Source organism: Condylostylus longicornis, unplaced genomic scaffold (genome assembly GCF_029603195.1).
Source record: "Condylostylus longicornis isolate FDR11 unplaced genomic scaffold, ASM2960319v2 ptg000080l, whole genome shotgun sequence".
NCBI classification, from domain to species: Eukaryota; Metazoa; Arthropoda; class Insecta; order Diptera; family Dolichopodidae; genus Condylostylus; species Condylostylus longicornis.
Window position 1 is genome coordinate 3,048,402 of NW_026578048.1, and position 20,053 is coordinate 3,068,454.

Here is a 20,053-nt window from a genome sequence, read left to right on the forward strand (position 1 = left end):
TAAGTATTTAAGTTTTATTATCTTTATATATATATATATATATATATATATATATATATATAAATATTTATGATACAACTAACATAAAATACTCAAAATTTACAATTTTTTAAAATAAATTAAATATTAAATTCCTTAGTATGTAAAATTCATGCTTAAACATCTAGTAGACCCCGACGATCATAAATTGGTAACATATTTTTAACACCTTCTAAAACTCTCGGATTACTATATGCAACTTTACGAAAATTCATTGATCTTTCATCAGTTCTCATTAGTACATCGAATTCAGCATCGTCGGTTTTGTCATTTATGAGAATAACTTGTGAAGTTGCTGTAATGGCAAAAGCTGTAAAGAAATTTAAAATTTAAATATAATAAAATAAATTATCGATAGAAAAGTGTAGTATGTACGTAGATATTTTGTTTTTTACCTAAAAACTCTTTTTCAGCCACTTGTAAACGAAATTGATATAAATCTGCAATTTTTCCATCATAATTTAATTGTTTCAAGGTATTCACAAGAATTTTATGGTAGTATTGAAAAAGTTCATCTTGTCCTTTATGTCGTATTTCTTCTTGAACTGAAGTATTAATAAAATAATGTAAATCCCATGCAGGGGACGTCCATTTGCTAAATTGAAAATCAATTAAAAGAGCATTTTCAATTTCACCATTTTCTTTATACTTAAACATTACATTATTTGTCCAAAAATCACCATGATTTAAAGTATTAAAATATTTATCGGTCGGCTCAATAGCAGTTTCTGCTTTTTCCATAAAATATGGTAAAATTTTTTTTATTTTTTCACCATAAATTACGTACTCTCCACCCATATTACTTGCCACTATACCACATCCTTCAGTGAAATTCTTAAAAAATGTACTAAAATGATGTGCATGACTGTTAAGTAAACCGCGATCAAATGATTTCAAATAATTATTTCCAAGTTCATTATGTAGAATTAATGAAGCAGCATGCATTTTAGCCATTCTGTTCAAAGCATACTTAGTATGTTTTAAATCTAACCGTTCAATACGATCTGCGGTTTTGTAATTCATTTGTGATAAATCTTCCATTATTATAGCTATGTGTTTACGATCTACAAATATTACTTCTGGGAAAATATATTCATCTTTATTAATTCTTCTCAGGATTTGTGTTAGCCGAGGCAAAACATTCTCGTACATATTCATTTCACATTCAAATGTTCGGTATTCTTTAAAAATTTCACTAGCAAATTTATTTTCTTCAAATGAGGTTTTTACAATATAATTATAAATTGTATTTTCAGAATTTGGGTTTTTGGAGTCATTAAAACTTATTTTAATTCTTGTCATTACACTAGCATAATTGTCACCTTTTTGAGTTGCTGGTACAATTTCTAAATTTTTAATTTTAAAATTATTTGATTTCCTATAAGATCTAAAAACTTCTTCCAAATAATCTTTTGTTAACCAAATTGGAGCTGCATGAAATCCTTTATTAAGTGGCATACTTAAAGAATATGTTTTTTTTTTAAGAATATCTGAGATAAAATATTATTTCTTATAAGAAAATTTAACTTGTGAATATCTTAATAACAATTTCCTTACTAAATGTAAAATGCATTTTTTTCTTTCTTATATTCCATTATAAAACTTTTTAATGTAAATCTTAAATAAATACGAGTACGAAAAGAAAGTTAGTTATATCAAGTTATACCATACTTACAATAAGTTAAAAAATATTTTAAATCTCCCGTAAAGAATTTTTGTATTTTAAGTGTAATATAAGCCTCAGATATTTATCTAAATTTTCAGTAGCTAAGCAATATTCACTACTCAGTTGAACAAGATATTCAATTTGAACATATTGCAGATTAAATTTAATGGAGCCCAAAAATTTTGTAAAAGTCATATTTTTTGTCAAAATGATTTTGCTCTAGAATTGAATAATGATCGTATATTATTTACTAGATTCAATACACCAAATAGTTAATGTATTCAGGATTACAAACAAAAATTTAATTTATAATACCATTCGAGTACAGCTTGCACGATCTTAAAAGTTTTGTTTTCATAAATCATATTAAATTAACTGATTTGCAAGTTTTCTGTTTATAGTTTGTAAGTATATTTTCGCTATACATATACATATGTGCATATAATTGACTGCACATTTCAGAATTCAAATACGGATAACTTATCGTTTCAGTTATTTAACTAAGTTAATCTTGAAAATTATTTTTGTTATTTTTCTAAGATATTTACGATTACAGTATTTTACTATATTTAAGATGGCTACCTAAAATTTTATTATACTATTCTTAATCGTCATGTAGTTTTAATTTTTATTTTAGAAAAAATACAAATATTTAAGTCGGGTTTTAGACAAAACATTGAATTTTTCTCGAAGTTATATTAAAGCCAATTGAAGCTCACTAAATTAATCGAAGTTATATTAAAGCCAACGATTTGAATTTTAACTTGCTTTTGTTTGATGAAAAATTGAAATTTCATTTCAAGAACTGGAAACTTATGCCTGAGTTAATTTGAAAACTTGGAACATTTAGGTGGAATTTTTACATTATTTATTAATTACTTATGATTCCCGCAAATACAATTAATTTTACCACAAATGTTATGCAGAACAAGTCATTTATTTGTGACTGTGAAAATAGTCTAGACACAAAAACAAAAGTGTCCCCAATTTGCACGAAATTAATATTGAACTTACATTACTTATATTATGTCGATATTAATATCGAAAAATAATGTTGACATTTTTTTTAATAACAATACCGAATGTGCAGATAGTAACAGCATTTTATTATTATGCATTTAACCATATTAATAATGGATAGAAACTACATAAGTATGATCCCGTGGGAAAACGAAGAAGATTTATTAGTGTAATAAGATGTAAGTAAAAAAAATATTAAATTGAGACATCAATTGGGTAATTTTGAAAAGATCTACATACACATGTATATAAAATTCTCAGCTTAATTCAAAGTGTAAAATTTTTATTTTGTTATTCTTTATTTCATTAATATGTTTTTTTATTATTATGTAAAATATTCTCAAGCTTTCATATATTTTTACAGTAGCATCAAAATATTTCGAATCAATCGAATGTAAGAGACTTTCTTGTTATATTAAAAATATGGACGATTCCCCTGTTCCCTATTCTTTATTCGATTTTTGACTTAAACTTTTAAATTAAATTAAAAATATTTTATTGCATCTTGAAATTAAAAAACAAATCATTGTTCCATCAACCCAAAATATTGCCATTCATTTTATATAGGAAGTTATTATGATTGGTGGAGCCAGTAACTAATCGAATCGAACTAACTTGGCGAATACAGCAACATTTCAAATCATAGTCGGCTAATAATTTAAAAATTTATTCGTTTCGTTGATCATTATAAGGCTCTTAGTTAATAGCAGTAATAGTGGCAATTGTTTATATATTGCAATTAATAATGAGAATGGATGTATTAAGAAGTTCTTCAGCTTTTATACTATTTTCATACTATTTGAATTCATTGAAGAATATTTTCTATTAATCACTATAGCTGCAATCTGATTTCTTTAATTTTCTAAATAACTTTGCCACATTTTCACATTACGTTTTAGAAAACAATTGACGCAAAGCACCTCGTATAAAATGTATTTAGTTCAATCCCATAAATTTCTTCTTACGTCAATTCATTCCGAATCATAAAACAGAATGAAAAATTTATAGTACCTTCCGTTATCTAAATACATAATGTATTTGTTGTAATCTTCAGTTGTTTTAAATAGAAAATTTATCTTATATAGAAAATTTATATTGAAATGTTAATAAGTGAATTAAGATTAAAATAAATATTAGTTTATTAAACATGTAATATATGTAAATTAATAAATAAAATTAAGATTTTATAAAAATAATTCTCTATACGTACATGTAGTCATTCTAACAAATGAAAAAATGAAAATGTTGTTCAAATTAAAAATTACTGAGCTATAAGTTCTAACATTTTAAAAGAACTGTTCGCTCCGTGTGCAAGGTTTAATTAGAAACCATAAGTGAAAAAAACTACCACGTAAAATAAGAAATTTACACAACAAAAAATGGACAGAACTGAGCATAATATAATTAAAGATAGCAATGATTCTGAAGATATTCCTGAATGGATAAATAAAGATTATCTTGAAAATTGTTTAAAAAATTCATTTAAAGATGAATCAATAAAAATTCTAAATTTTTATACAAAATTAGCATCAAAAAAAGGTGAAAACTATGTAAGCTTAATAACACGTGTACTCATTGAATATGAAAATAAAAATTTAAAATATAATATTGGAAAATATATAATAAAATCATCAATTGAAGATGATCCAATAACAAAAAAAGTAATTAAAGAATATCAAGCTTTTGAAGATGAAATGCTAATGTATGGTGAAGCATTACCAAAAATTCAAGAATTAATGAATACTCAAAATAATCTTCAAGAAATTTCTGTTTTCCCAAAACCAATTTATTGTGATTTCAAAAATAATGCTATAATTTTAGAAGATCTTTTACAACGAGGTTACAAAGGTGCAGATCGTCTAAAAGGTCTAGATGAACAACATGCTAAATTAGCTTTAAAAAAATTAGCTATATTTCATGCCTGTTCTATTGTACTTGATCAACAAAATCCAGGATGTTTTAAGAAATTTGATCATGGTATTTACAATCGACATTCAGAAGGTCTTAATAAATTTTATTATACTTTAATGCAAAAGGTCTCATATGTAATACATAATTTCGGTGATGAATTCATAAATTATTCAAAAAAATTATTGAATTTAATTCCATATTGGATAGAAAAAGAACGTCAATGCTATGATCCAAAACCAAATCAATTGAATGTATTGGCGCATGGTGATTTTTGGTCTACCAATATTATGTTTAAATATGATGAACCTGGGCAACCGTTAGATGCAATTTTAATTGATTTTCAATTTAGTGTTTGGACTTCACCAGCAATTGACTTACATCATTTTTTTAATACATCTTTAGCTGGTTTACCAAATGCTGATAAAATGGAAAATTATGTTAAATATTATCATGATGAATTATTAGAAGCGCTTAAGTTATTAAACTTTAAAGAATTCTCTAAAATTCCTAATTATGAAAAATTTCTAAATGAATTTTGGATATCAAATGGATTTCATGGTAAGTTGTTGTTTAATTAACATTTCCAGTTCATATGAAAATATGTATTTATATATATAACATACTAAAATATAAACCATTGAGTTGCAAACATGCAGTAATGTGATATGCATATAGTAATTGTACTCTTATATATATATATATATATATATACAAGTACAAGTACATTTATGATTTTTATAATCTATTTGAAAATTGTTTTCTTACTAAGTATTTTACGTAATTTCTTCAAGTACTTATAATAAATTTTTTCCTTATTTATTTTTTTAGCAATTCAAATAACATTTCTCAATAAATCAACTTGCCTTCTTGGACATTGCAGTGCTGCATGCCCTGAAGCTTTATTCGGTAAAGGAGAAAAAGTGGAACGTTTTCAATGGGCAATAGCAAATAATAAACTTGTACACGAACATTGGAGAATTTTATTGCCATTTTTCGAAAAGAAAGGTTTACTCAACATATGATCATAAAAATTCAAAACTTCAATTGTTTGGTCCAAAGTAATATTCAAAAATAAATGTAAAAAAATTCTAATCAATAAAATTTGTTAACAAATTGTACTTAAATATTAAATTTCAGGAAAAACCGTCAGATTTTTTATATTTGTATAGTAAGTAGCTAAAATTTCATATTGACAGCAAGTCTCAATGTCTTGTTTCTAATTTATTCGAAAGATTTCATAAATTTCACTTCATAAAATTCACACACAAGATCGATTTATAGCAACAACCATGTACATTCAGGGGGCATATTCATGAGGAACATTACGCTCTAATAATAATGAGTCGTGATGCAATGTCACCCAAATAACACAAATATATAAGTAAACTCAGACATTAATTGTTTCGTATAAATCGATTCAGATGAAACTAAGATACAAATGCATCATATAGAAATTTGTTTCTGTGAAAATTGCTACATATATAAATTAGCCATCTTTACAGGATGTATTCATGAAACAGAACTAAATTATTAAATTTGTCATTAAATAAAAGCTTCTCTAATTCTCTAAGCTATCTTTTCTATTCTCTTCATATAATATTAGACTGATATGTTAAGTATAGTTATTGCTCAACAATCTTTATTCAAACATAAACTTGAGAGCCGCACTATGAGTAAGCAAAGGTTATCATAAAACTTTTAATAAATTTCAAAACGAAATTTCATTGATTTTTTTTAGTTTTATAATATTTTGTCCCTTTACTGTTAATCAGTTTGAAAAAAGCTTTTGTTCATTGCTAATTCTAGAACGATATCGGAGCGTACACACTCATGTTACGTCAAAGTATACTAGCTAAAAATTTCATATCACTTTCATAAAAGATTATTGAATGAAAGAGCGTACACGTATTTATTTGTAGAGAGCATTGTAAAGTGTACTTAAAGTTTCTTAAATATTTAGACTTCTATAAAACTGCATTTTTATATCAATTTGTCTTTCATTATAAACATAGATTTGTAATAATCTAAAACATAATTTCGGAATAATAATTTTATATAAAGAATTTTTAACTGGTGTAAATTTGTAACAAAAAAATTAAAATATTCGAAATAATGGAAGGCAATAAAAATATTTTTAATAGTGATTGTGACTCTGAAGATGTGCCCAAGTGGATAAACAAGGATTATCTTGAGAGAGTGTTGAAAAATTATTTTAAAGATAATTCATTAAAAATTTTAGATTTTTATACAAAATTGGCAACAAAAAAAGGTGAAAACTATGCAAGTTTAGTAATTCGTGTTGTTATTGAATATGAAAATAAAAATTTAAAATATAATATTGGAAAATATATAATAAAGTTATCAGTTGAAGGTGATCCAATAATGGCAAGAGTAATTAAAGAATATCGAGCTTTTGAAGATGAAATGTTATTGTATAGTGAAGCATTCCCAAAAATTCTAGATTTGATAAATACAAAAAGTGATCTAAAAGATTTGGCTCTGTTCCCAAAACCAATTTATTGTGATTTTGAACATAATGCTATAATTTTGGAGGATCTTTTACAAAGGGATTATAAAAGTGCAGATCGTGTAAAAGGTTTAGATGAACAGCATGCTAAATTAGCTTTAAAAAAATTAGCTGTATTTCATGCATGCTCTGTTATACTTGATCAACAAGATCCTGGATGTTTTAAGAAATTTGATCATGGTGTTTATAATCGTTATTCAGATGGTATAAGTGAATTCTTTTGTAAAACAATGTATAAAGTATGTAATGTCATACAAAATTTCGGTGGTGAATTCATAAATTATTCGAAGAAAATAAGGAATTTAATTCCACATTGGGTTGAAAAAGAACGTCAATGTTATGATCCAAAACCAAATCAATTGAATGTATTGGCGCATGGTGATTTTTGGTCTACAAATATTATGTTCAAATATGATGAATCTGGACGACCAATAGATGCAATTTTAATTGATTTTCAATTTACTGTTTGGGCTTCACCTGCTATAGATTTACATTTTTTTGTTAATACTTCTTTAGCTGGTGTACCTAATATTGAAGAAATGGAAAATTACGTTAGATTCTATTATAAAGAGTTTTTGGAAACTTTGAAATTATTTGATTTTGAAACAAAATTAAAAATCCCAAATTCGGAAGAATTTGTTTGTGATTTTTGGGAAAATGGTTTTAATGGTGAGTTTAATGTATTCTTTAAAAAATTTTAAATCTAAGATTAACAAAATTGCAATTTAAATGACTAATAAGAGTAAAAGTAAAACAAATATTTTTTAACAAAGAATTTTAATACGTTTTTGGGAACTTAAAATTTACGAATTGCTCAATAATCTTATTAATGCTAAAATTAAATAAGAATCTTTTAAAAATTTTTATAACACTTATTTTAAACAAAAAATTGATAATATTCTTGCTTTTTTTTAGCCCTTCAGAATTCATTTCTTGATAAGTCTATATCTTTTATGGAGGATGATAGTGCTGCATGTCCCGAAGCTATATTTAATGAAGGTGAAAAAAGGGAACGTTTTCAATTAGCGATGATAAGCAATAAACGAATTCAAGAACATTGGAAAATTTTAATACCAATTTTTGATAAAAAAGGTCTGCTTGATTTATAATGATAAAAAATTAATATTAATATACGCATAATAAAAATGTTATAATAATAGAATAAAATTTTCATTTATTTTAAAAATTGAGTTTATATATCACGGAATATTCTGAAATTAAATATCTAAAAGTCCCCGACGATCATAAATTGGTAACATATTTTTAACACCTTCTAAAACTCTCGGATTACTATATGCAACTTTACGAAAATTCATTGATCTTTCATCAGTTTTCATTAGTGTATCGAATTCAGCATCTTCAGTTTGATCATTTATTAAGAGCACCTGAGAAGTAGCTGTTACAACAAACGCTATAATAAATTCAAAATATTAAATATATTAAAAATTATTCACATTAACCAACTACATACATAAAATTCTTATTTGATTTTTACCTAAAAATTCTTTTTCAGCCATTTCTAAACGAAATTTATGTAGATCTGGAACTTTTCCAACATAATTTAATTTTTTTAAAATATTCACGAGATTTTCATGGTAGCACTGAAAGAGTTCATCTTGTCGTTTATGTCGTACTTCTTCTTGAACTGAAGTATTAATAAAGTAATGTAAATCCCATGCCGGGGACGTCCATTTGCTAAATTGAAAATCAATTAAAAGAGCATTTTCAATTTCACCATTCTCTTTATACTTGAACATCAAATTATTTGTCCAATAATCACCATGATTTAAAGTATTAAAATATTTATCATTTGGTTCAATGACACTCTCTACTTTCTCCATAAAATATGGTAAAATTTTCTTTATTTTTTCACCATAAATTACGTATTCTCCACCCATATTACTTGCCACTACACCACATCCTTCAGTGAAATTCTTAAAAAATGTACCAAAATGATGTGTATGACTGTTAAATAAACCGCGATCAAATGATTTCAAATAATTATTTCCAAGTTCATTATGTAGAATTAATGAAGCAGCATGCATTTTAGCCATTTTGTTCAAAGCATACTTAGTATGTTTTAAATCTAAACGTTCAATACGATCTGCGGTTTTGTAGTTAATTTGTGATAAATCTTCCATTATTATAGCTATGTGTTTACGATCTACAAATATTACTTCTGCGAAAATATATTCATCTTTATTAATTCTTCTCAGGATTTGCGTTAAACGAGGCAAAACATTCTCGTACATATTCATTTCACATTCAAATGTTTTGTATTCTTTTAAAATTTCACTAGCAAATTTATTTTCTTCAAATGAGGTTTTTACAATGTAATTATAAATTGTATTTTCAGAATTTGGGTTTTTGGAGTCATTAAAACTTATTTTAATTCTTGTCATTACACTACCATAATTGTCACCTTTTTGAGTTGCTGGTACAATTTCTAAATTTTTAATTTTTAAATTATTTGATTTTCTATAAGATCTAAAAACTTCTTCTAAATAATCTTTTGTTAACCAAATTGGTGATGGGTGATATTCTTTTCCACATTGAGATGTCATTATTAGAAATCTTAGTTCCGAATAAGTTGAAAATATTTTGTCTACTAAATGTTAGAGAAAATTTTGTAAAATTATGTTGAAATTAGTTCAAACAATGGTCCCAAAATTTTATAAGTATGAGTATTTAATCTTATCATGATAAGGATAATAAACACAAAAATTTGTGAATGTTGAATTTTTATATAAATACTAATAAATTAAATTAAATTTTAAACTCGAAGAAATTTTTTGTGAGCTGTAATAGATTTATTTGCTTAACTATTACAAATACTAAAAAATGGTGTTTTAAACGCTGTGTACATTGTCGTTAAAATATTTTTAGGCATTGTTTTTAGGTAACAATTAACTATGTATTTAAAATTTCTAAAAGCACAGTGAAACGTTATTGCAGCTCTTAAAAAATAATGATTTTGTTAACTCTCTTTTTATGTAGCATCTCAGATTTATTGAACAAGCATCCCGTTTATTATTTATTAGATTTGTAATAGTACAACATTGTAATGCGATGGCATGCAAGTAAAACCTTTGTTATTTATATAATAATGGAAATAATGACATTTATAATATCTTTGCTACAATTTTTTTTTCTATAAATTTGTCAGCAAAAAAATGAACTATATTTTATTTGAATAACTTTAAAATTTTAAACAATTTACTTTAGTACTTATGAGCTTATAATTTATTTAATATACAATTAAAATTATAAAGATATAAAACATCAGAAGATTCACAGTTAACGTAAAATTATTATATTTGAATTGACTAAGTAGAGATTTGACTACTTACTTAGTTTGATTGCAAATAAAAGAGAATTAGTATGGAGTTGATCATGCCAACAATGTGATCATAAATTACATAAATTGGTGATTCTGGGAGTTGCATAAAAATAGTTTTTTTCAAATAGTTTACATATATATATTAAATTTTATTTTGTTATAAAGGAAAAGCAACAATTTCGGCAAAATTATTTAAGAATAGAATCCAATTTTTCGATAGGGCAAACACGTTTTGAGATATTTGATAAAATTACTCTTGATATTACTATTTAAACCAATTATTCGATAATTATGCTGTTACTGTTATAAAAAATTCAGCTCAATTTTTGGATTGAGACAGACGGGTAGACAGGCAAAAAGACGGACATAGTTGAATCGACTTACGTTTAGATTAATTAGGTAATTAACGATTTCCAATACTTGAGGAACTTGCAAAATATTTTCTTATATAATTTTGTTTTTCAGTAAATAGTTGATTTTAATAAAATTTAATTTGAAAGAGAAAGTTGTCTGATAAAATCTTTTTTATCTTATCTTTTTTTTCTTGCCTTAATTTGTTTCAAGAACTAATATTTACTTTTCACTTCCTATTGCTAAGTTAATATACAGGTACACAAAATTTTAAGATTTTTATAGTTATTAAATAATTTTTTTTTTAATATAAAAAATCTGATATGGTCAACACACAAACGAAAGCAAATTGCATTTTTCCCAAACGACATTCAAAGTGAGTGAGTTTGGGACTAGTGGTCTAATAATCGGTTAACAATTATCTGCCTAATTAATATTCTGTATAAATGCATACTTCTACGAACATTTAATTATGTAATTATTGCAATTACGCCGACACATCGTTAAAAATATAGTTTCTCTATAGGGAAAAAACTAGATATTAAAAATTTTGTATGATTACAATACCTCCTTTATTAAATTAATCAAAGCTTTTATGAGTGCATGTTGTTTGAAGATCAACAGTCATGTGATGATTTACTACAGTGCAATAAAATTGCATTAAAAAAGTTAAATAAAGGATAAAATGAAGACTCTAGAATTTGCAAAAAGAAAATCATTAATACCCAAAATTGTAAACTCAAAATTCAGTCATTTTTAACAACGCTATCGTTTGACAGAGTTCTCTCTTAATTTTTTGTTTAGAAAATAAAAGAAAAATTATTTGGTAATGGATGGACAGAACACCACAGACAATGATAATTGTGACTCTGAAGATGTTCCTAAATGGATAAATAAGGATTATCTTGAGTTAGTTTTGAAGGATTACTTTAAAGATAATTTGATAAAAATTTTAGATTTTTATACAAAATTAGCAACAAAAAAAGGTGAAAACTATGCAAGTTTAGTAATTCGTGTTGTTATTGAATATGAAAATAAAAATTTAAAATATAATATTGGAAAATATATAATAAAATCATCAATTGAAGATGATCCAATAACAAAAAAAGTAATTAAAGAATATCAAGCTTTTGAAGATGAAATGCTAATGTATGGTGAAGCATTACCAAAAATTCAAGAATTAATGAATACTCAAAATAATCTTCAAGAAATTTCTGTTTTCCCAAAACCAATTTATTGTGATTTCAAAAATAATGCTATAATTTTAGAAGATCTTTTACAACGAGGTTACAAAGGTGCAGATCGTCTAAAAGGTCTAGATGAACAACATGCTAAATTAGCATTAAAAAAATTAGCTATATTTCATGCATGTTCTATTATACTTGATCAACAAGATCCAGGATGTTTTAAGAAATTTGATCATGGTATTTACAATCGGCATTCTGATGGACTAAATACATTTTTTTGTAGCTCACTGCATAAAATCTGTACAACCTTACATAATTTTGGTGACGAATTTATAAATTATTCAAAGAAAATAAGGAATTTAATTCCACATTGGGTTGAAAAAGAACGTCAATGTTATGATCCAAAACCAAATCAATTAAATGTATTGGCGCATGGTGATTTTTGGTCTACAAATATAATGTTTAAATATGATGAATTTGATCAAGATGATGAATCTAGAAAACCATTGGATGCTATTTTAATTGATTTTCAATTTAGTATTTGGGCTTCACCAGCAATAGATTTGCATTATTTTTTTAATACTTCTTTGGCTGGTTTACCAAATATTGATGAAATGGAAAATTATGTTAAATATTATTATCATGAATTATTGGAAACATTGAAATTATTCGAGTTTAAAGAATATTCTAAAATTCCAAATTTTAAAGAATTTCTTCAAGAATTTTGGGAAAATGGATTTCATGGTAAGTTTTAAAGCAAAACTGTATGTTACTTGATCATAAAATTCGTTTAAAATTATTTTTTATAATTCTAATGCATTTGCTTTCTATGTATATAAATTTAAATTAGTTCGTATAAAAAAAATCTATATTATAGACCATTTGCTTTTTATTTTTAATATTTTTAGCACTTCAAACAGCATTTATTCATAAATCAATAGCTTTCTTGGAAGATAGCAGTGTCGCATGTCCTGAAGCTTTATTTTGTGAAGGTGATAAAATGGAAAACTTTGAATGGGCAATGATAAATAATAAACGTATTCAAGAGCATTGGAAAATTTTATTACCGTGTTTCGAAAGAAAAGGTTTATTTGACTTATAATTAAATAAACATAAAAAAAACTGTGTAAATATATTTGTAAAAAAAATATCAATAGAAGAACCAAATTTATTTACTTTAAAAAATAATCTTACTATAATCATATATGTATATATATAACAATTAAGTTTACACCTGCATGGAAATACTATTTACTATACTTATTTAACAATTTAATCATCTTGTTGTATAATATGTGCATATGATTTTAATTATAAAAATATACAACAAAATATTGCACAAAAAGAGAGAGAGAGTGTTCTAATTCTCAAATTCAATTAAATTTTTCAAAAATTATATTTTATAAATTATAATGCTTAAAAATCTAATAGGCCTTTATTGTCAAAAAATGGTAATAGAGCTTCCATTGTTTTAACATAACGTGGATTTAAATATGCATTCATTTTAAATTTAATACCATCATCAGATCCTTCCAAGAAATTTTCTATACTAGCATCTTCTGTTGGATCTAATAATACAGCTGACATTACACCTGAAGCTGTTCCCAATGCTAAAATTATAAATTGAAAAATGAAATTTTCTATAAATTAACATTTATATATGAAAAATATTGCTTACCCCAAAATTTATCTTTAAGTAATTGAATATGAATATCTCTTAATAATGGTATTCGTTTTGGATAACTTAATAATTTTAAATTTTCAACAAGTTTATCATGATAGTATTTAACAAAAAAATCGAATTCACTTATTTTTGTTTCAAAACTTGTTGATGATATAATAAAATAATATAAATCAGAAGATGGGCTACCATATTTAGAAATTTGATAATCAACAAAATAAATTTCATTAATATTATTATTGCCTTCTGTATCATATTGAAACATTATATTATTACACCATAGATCACCATGATTCAAAACATTGAAATTATTTGGATCAACTTTACTCACATCAATTAGTATATCAATGAAGTTGTCCTGAAATTTTCCCTGCAAAAGAAATTGAAATATAATGAGTACAAAATATTTTTTAGGTAAAAATTTAAAAATTATATTTTTAGCATTTTTGTAAAATACTTACTATTTTATCTACATATTTATCACCATTTTTATATTTTAACATACAATCTATATAAAGTTTTGAATTAACTTCATTCATTTTTTCAAATATTTCTCTAACATTCTCATTATAAAAACCATTTAAAAATAAATCAGGATATGGACCATATTTTTCAAACCAACATGCTGAAGCTGCATGAAATTGTGCCATTTTTTCTAATACTCTTTTCGAATGTGTTATATCTAAACCGATTTGTCTTTTAGCATTTTTAAAATTTTTATTTTTTAAATCTTCCATAATAATTTCACCACCATGTTCATTCGATACACTATAACATTTTGGTCCAAATGTTACTGATTTACCAATATCAGCATAAAGTTTTTCAAATTCTGGTATAATTTTACCATACATTTGCATTTCTTTTGGAAATAGATTCATTTTTTTAACAACATCAGCTCCAACATCATTTTGTGGCATCATTTTCAATATATATGAAATAGATGTTTCAGTTCCATCTAAAATTTTAATATATAATATTTTGTTACATGCACATATATGTATGTAATGTAATTTATATAAGTTGTATGAGACAAACCATTTAATTCCAAGTCCATTTCAATTCGTAACATATCTGATGCATAATTTTCACCACCTCCAAAAGCTGCAATAGGTTTAAAATTTTTTACTTTAAATCCTTTACCAACATGCTTTTCCAGGACATTATGAAAGAATGTTTCATTTAACCATTTTGGAAATTTTGGATTGTCATTATCTTTATTATTATTTATTTCCTCTGTACTTTTATCATTTGGTGCCATTTTCTAAAAATATTAAAGAAAATTATTTTTGATTAATAAATAAATATACTTTATATCTAATTTCATTTCCTAAAATTATTTTTTGTTCTTTATCATATCAGAGAAGAAAAAATATCATTTTTGTTATGTCAATATTTGTTGTAAAAAGAGAAGTGTATAGGAGACTGAAAATAATAAACAACAAAAATCGGCAGATCTAAAATTTGTAAATTAAACTGGTATAATACCCTGACAATTTTCCAAATCTTTATTTCAAAAAGCAACCATAATTATTAATTTTAATAAGATAATATAAGGTTATGAAATATATTATAAAAAGTATGATAAAGTCAATATTAGAAGAATATTTAGTACGAGTATAGCAAATTAAAATAAAAAATTTTTCGTAATTTAATTGTAATCCGAGAAATCGCATTGTCATAAATAAATTACTATTTAAAAAATTATTATGTAATTTAATTTAATTATATATATAATATTATATTTGAACAAAGATAATTAATTGAAACCTGTAAGGACTTACTTTAATTAAAAAATTTTATAGTATACTTGTATTGTTTTTATAATCGAATTCAATACAAATATATGTAGATAATTGAGAGTTATTAAGATAGCTAGAGTATGAAAGCTTCAAATTAAAAACAATTTCGCTTAAGAATAGAGTTAACTATCTGTACAAAAGTATATTTTATGATTAATTTCTGTTGTACAATAATAAAGAGAATAATACGATTTTCGCATAATTATCGGCGTATAGTCTTACTAAATAAAGTTTTAATTTTCGAAACTCACAAATGCGTATAATTAAATTTTTCTATTCAAACGTAACTTAAATAATTTTAATTAAAATTCTATTTCTATTCTCTTAGTTATATTATTTTTACTAGCAATGTTAAAATAACATTTGTCCCAAAGTTTTTGAAAATTTAACATATTTTTTTAATTTTTTATTCGATTTTTTTGGATATTATCTTACATGTTTGTGGAAATGGAATAAAAATTAAAAATTATGTTAACATTACATATTTACTTTTCAAATATTTTATTAGAATAAAATTTTCTAGGAAAATTTTTTGAAATTTTCACCTTTAATTCTTTATGATCTATATTTTATTAAAGTCAAGACATGCACCAAAATGCAGATAAAAAGTCAAAGTGATTTTATACAACAATAAAATTTTTTGTTTGATGATTCAAGTTAAATTGATTTTAGATGCATTTTGGTATATTAGCCATAATACACATAATATTTATTATAATTGCTTAAATTTAATAAATAAATTGTAAAATATACAAATTAATTGAAGAAATTTAAAATTATTTCAACAATTTTCATGGGTCTGCTATTTGGTTTATTGATATGCACTTCAAACACATTGTTTAATATATTATATAACTCAGTTAATTAACAATATAAATAATTAAAGAAAACTGTGAATAAAATTCTAAAAACCTGGACATATTGTGTTCAAAATAAAATATAATGTCACAATTTAAATTGTATTAATTAAAAATTTTCACTATAATTAATAAAAATTATCTAAATATTTCTAAATTTTCAAATTCATTTATTTTAAGAAATTCGATTATTCAATTCGATAATTTAATTATTTTAAAAAGATCGAAATAATTTTTAAATATAATATGATGCTCATATAATCGATAGTCGAAATAATGACGATTTATGTCATAAATTTTATTTAATGTATTATGATATTTTATTATACAAGTTTAAAAACCACATTTTATTTATTGAATTTTTTAAAATATACATTATTTTTTTATTACATATTGTAAATTCTCGTAAAAAATTAAATTTAATTATTGTATGAATTAATGACTACAGTAATAAAATATTTTGGACTACTTTGGAAACCTTATGTTTATTGTATTGAAAATTTCTTAAATAGACTTAATTGATTTATTTGAGTAGCAATATTTTGTTATACATATATTACTTGTGTTTTATTATTTTAAAGATAAATCTGTCAATACAATGTTTTTTCTTTTTTTGATATAATAGGGAATAAAGATCAATCTCCAAATTTAATTTCAATCAATTTCAAACTAACTTTTGAATATTTGCTTTCATTTTTTTTAAAAAATATATGAAAGCTTTATCCATATTATATTGAAATTTTATTGAATGTGGTTACAGTCATTCTTTTGAATTCAAAACCTCATAAATAATATTATTAAATAATATATTATATAACATAGAGTATTCTGAACATAATATAAAATTAATTTGTGTCTCATATTAAAATTTATAATTGTATGTATAATAAGTAAGCATATACATTGTATGTATTTTACTTATAAGAAGATATTCCAATATTTTGTACTAAAGATAAGCCCCTATCTTCAAAGAAATTATTTTTCAAATTTCTATCATTTATAATTCAAGTCATTTTACGTTTTTGTTTTATTTTATGAATTTCGTAATAGAAAATATCAGTAGGGTATCTTTTTAAATTATCATTATAAGTATTTGATAAATAAAAAAAATTGTGTGCTATGTTTAAATAAATCATATAAAACGAAGATAAGATTATAAGAAAGTAATTTGAAATGAGGAACTTATAAAACATTTTTTTGCAATATTTTTGTTAATTTAAAGAATTTAAATTGTTATATTATACACATTTCAGATTAGGAGTTGTTATTGTTATATTGTGTACCTATACTTATAGTAATATAATGTTGGGACAACTTTGAAGTAATTGAAGTATTTATTTTAAAAATTAAAGTCATGTTATTATTAATAAGAGATTAATTAATTTAGAATCATAATCAGCACTACGATATCTGAGATTTTTAAATTAATTTCTTCACTGTACTGAATAAATGCAGTAATATAGTTTTTAAAATTTAAATTCCGAATATTAACAAAAAATTAGTGATAATTTAAGAAATTATGTTTATACTTAAATCTTAAGGTATTAAGAGAAATATGGAAATCAAGGATCATTAAAATATCATTTCGATGTTTTCTTCCTTTAGTAATTCAATATCAAGTTCAATATAATGTAAATATTTCACAAGAAACTGCAATATTTTTTTTTCAGTATGATTTTTGATAAAATTATTTTTTAATTATTATTCTTGGTAAAAATTATATTTACATTTTATTTAATTTTTTTTATAATTATATTCCTTTTCGTTTCACTTTTATTATTTTTAATAATTATCACGTTTTGACGATGCTATGGTATGCTCAATTAAAATTAATTGATTTTTTTTTTTACTGTAAAATTCCAATTTTTAAAATTTAATCCAAAAAAATTTTTTTTTATAGCAGAACTCAATGTTGTTACTAGTAAAGCTTTCCAGAAGATACTAACCAAACCATATAAGTAATAAAATATTTGTAGAATTCAAAATTAAATTGAAACACAAACATTTACATGACATACATACGCGTAGCTATTTTAGCATAAACTTAGTTATATTAACCACTATGTATATGTATGTATGTATATAGTAAACTACTTATAGTAAAATTTAAAAAACAAAAACAAAAAGTTTCTCAAATTAGTAGATAATAATATTATGTAAAACTATGAAACTTAAAAGTAAGCTAAGAGAATCTATACACAATATTTCTGTAAAATTAATAATTGAGACTTGAGAGTTGTAGATATTTGATTGAATTGTATAATATAAATGTCAATGTATATATGTACAGTGTGTGTATGTATTTTAATTTTCATTCATTATAAGTACGCGTATATATGTAAGTATTTTGAACTTGATTGCCGAAATCTCTAAAAAATTATGAATTGTTTTTAAAAGTAAGTGTATAAGGAATTTTAAATTGAGTTGATTTCATTTACCAACTTATTATTTTTTATTCCTCACAAAGGATTTGCCACTATATTTGTCGTCGTTGGTTAATTTCTATAGCATGAGTGTGTTTAGAAATGAAAATATTTCTTATTTAAATGGGAACTATTTTTATTATTCACTTGTTTTTGTATTTTTGCTATTGTTGTGATTTTTTAATAATTTAAAACCCCCAATACTTCAACGATATTATTATTTTAACGATATTTCCCCCATACTATTTTTCTTTTCATCCAAATATTTTTGAGTTGTGTTTGGAGTTATGAAGCAAAATACATGATTTAATATTTTAAATGTGTTGGCAACCTTGTTTTAATAATAATAAAATTGAAAAAAAAAAACAATAAAATTGTCCAATTTACTGCTGATTTTTGGAAGTATAAAATCAGAACAAAACCAGAGAAAATTGTTTTACTATAAAAAAACCGGTGTATAAAAGAATTTCAATTATATAATATCCAAACACAGAACTTTTAATAAATACGTCGTACATACTTGTGTATATACATATGTGCTCAGCTTATAAGTTAGTAAATTCAGATTTAATTGCGCCATAATTATTTGCCTTAATCATTAATAAATACTAAATATATATTAATTAGTTTTAAATTGTTATATAAGTAAAATAATTCAAAACCATGATCTAACCTTTATTCTAACTTTTTACTCTATAATTATATCAGCTACATACAATACAATAAAAATAAAAAGTGACAGTGAAAAAATATTGAGAGTATATAAATTAAGGCGGCGTCAAACTTCAGGTTTTCAAAACAGCGTATTTCTTTACGAGAATTTAGGTTTAAATCCTGTACTTATAAATGTTGTTTTTTATTAAAATAAATATCTTGTTATCAAATTTTGAATTTGAAGAACTTTTAGAGTATAATCATTTATAATCATTGTGATTGTAATTAATTTAATAAAATATAAAATACTGCACTAATATTATTTTTGTTTACATATTTTTATTTTTACAGTAGTTTGATAGAAATGATAGTGCTGAAGAAATACGTACATTATGTGATCAAGAATCGAAATATATTTGTATCGATAATATTATAAACTGCTTAAAGAGTCATTTCAAGAGTTGGTTACTTTAAAGAGCCAATTCAATTTTCTGTACTTAATATAATTTTATACAAACAAATTTGTGTATACTAAATTAAATTTATCTACTCGGATGGGCAGACAGAGTTATACTAATATAGTACGTGTATCTTTTCT

At 23.7% G+C, this 20,053-nt stretch overlaps 4 protein-coding genes across 4 annotated transcripts; 3 read left to right on the plus strand and 1 right to left on the minus strand.

The window, feature by feature from the left end:
- Positions 1-45: 45 nt before the first annotated feature.
- LOC129612968 (uncharacterized) lies at positions 46-18,399 on the minus strand. Its single transcript, XM_055526831.1, has 10 exons — positions 18,106-18,399; positions 14,758-14,983; positions 14,184-14,677; positions 13,720-14,092; positions 13,460-13,651; positions 8,659-9,771; positions 8,404-8,574; positions 7,627-7,688; positions 435-1,518; positions 46-349 (listed from the first exon to the last, which is right to left on the minus strand). Exons 2-10 carry the CDS (start codon positions 14,978-14,980, stop codon positions 156-158), a joined length of 3,906 nt encoding a protein of 1,301 aa, XP_055382806.1. The 5' UTR covers positions 14,981-14,983; positions 18,106-18,399; the 3' UTR covers positions 46-155.
- LOC129613083 (uncharacterized) lies at positions 3,974-5,754 on the plus strand. The gene is made up of 2 exons (XM_055527000.1): positions 3,974-5,194; positions 5,465-5,754. Exons 1-2 carry the CDS (start codon positions 4,105-4,107, stop codon positions 5,656-5,658), a joined length of 1,284 nt encoding a protein of 427 aa, XP_055382975.1. The 5' UTR covers positions 3,974-4,104; the 3' UTR covers positions 5,659-5,754.
- LOC129613084 (uncharacterized) lies at positions 6,414-8,324 on the plus strand. Its single transcript, XM_055527002.1, has 2 exons — positions 6,414-7,832; positions 8,079-8,324. The coding sequence occupies exons 1-2, from the start codon at positions 6,749-6,751 to the stop codon at positions 8,270-8,272; spliced, it is 1,278 nt and encodes a 425-aa protein (XP_055382977.1). The 5' UTR covers positions 6,414-6,748; the 3' UTR covers positions 8,273-8,324.
- On the plus strand, positions 11,588-13,452 carry LOC129613082 (uncharacterized). Its single transcript, XM_055526999.1, has 2 exons — positions 11,588-12,785; positions 12,950-13,452. Exons 1-2 carry the CDS (start codon positions 11,684-11,686, stop codon positions 13,141-13,143), a joined length of 1,296 nt encoding a protein of 431 aa, XP_055382974.1. The 5' UTR covers positions 11,588-11,683; the 3' UTR covers positions 13,144-13,452.
- Positions 18,400-20,053: the final 1,654 nt, after the last annotated feature.

What these genes read in the sequence shown, in the direction of transcription:
- LOC129613083 (XM_055527000.1), top strand. Translation starts at nt 4,105, where the DNA reads ATGGACAGAACTGAGCATAATATAATTAAAGATAGCAATGATTCTGAA. An exon ending in GATATCAAATGGATTTCATG is followed by an intron (nt 5,195 to 5,464) that starts GTAAGTTGTTGT and finishes TTATTTTTTTAG; the next exon opens with CAATTCAAATAACATTTCTC.
- LOC129613084 (XM_055527002.1), top strand. Translation starts at nt 6,749, where the DNA reads ATGGAAGGCAATAAAAATATTTTTAATAGTGATTGTGACTCTGAAGAT. An exon ending in TTGGGAAAATGGTTTTAATG is followed by an intron (nt 7,833 to 8,078) that starts GTGAGTTTAATG and finishes GCTTTTTTTTAG; the next exon opens with CCCTTCAGAATTCATTTCTT.
- LOC129613082 (XM_055526999.1), top strand. Translation starts at nt 11,684, where the DNA reads ATGGATGGACAGAACACCACAGACAATGATAATTGTGACTCTGAAGAT. An exon ending in TTGGGAAAATGGATTTCATG is followed by an intron (nt 12,786 to 12,949) that starts GTAAGTTTTAAA and finishes TAATATTTTTAG; the next exon opens with CACTTCAAACAGCATTTATT.
- LOC129612968 (XM_055526831.1), bottom strand. Translation starts at nt 14,980, where the DNA reads ATGGCACCAAATGATAAAAGTACAGAGGAAATAAATAATAATAAAGAT. An exon ending in GGCTGAAAAAGAATTTTTAG is followed by an intron (nt 8,575 to 8,658) that starts GTAAAAATCAAA and finishes AATTTATTATAG; the next exon opens with CGTTTGTTGTAACAGCTACT. An exon ending in TATGTTACCAATTTATGATC is followed by an intron (nt 7,689 to 8,403) that starts GTCGGGGACTTT and finishes CTTCAATATTAG; the next exon opens with GTACACCAGCTAAAGAAGTA.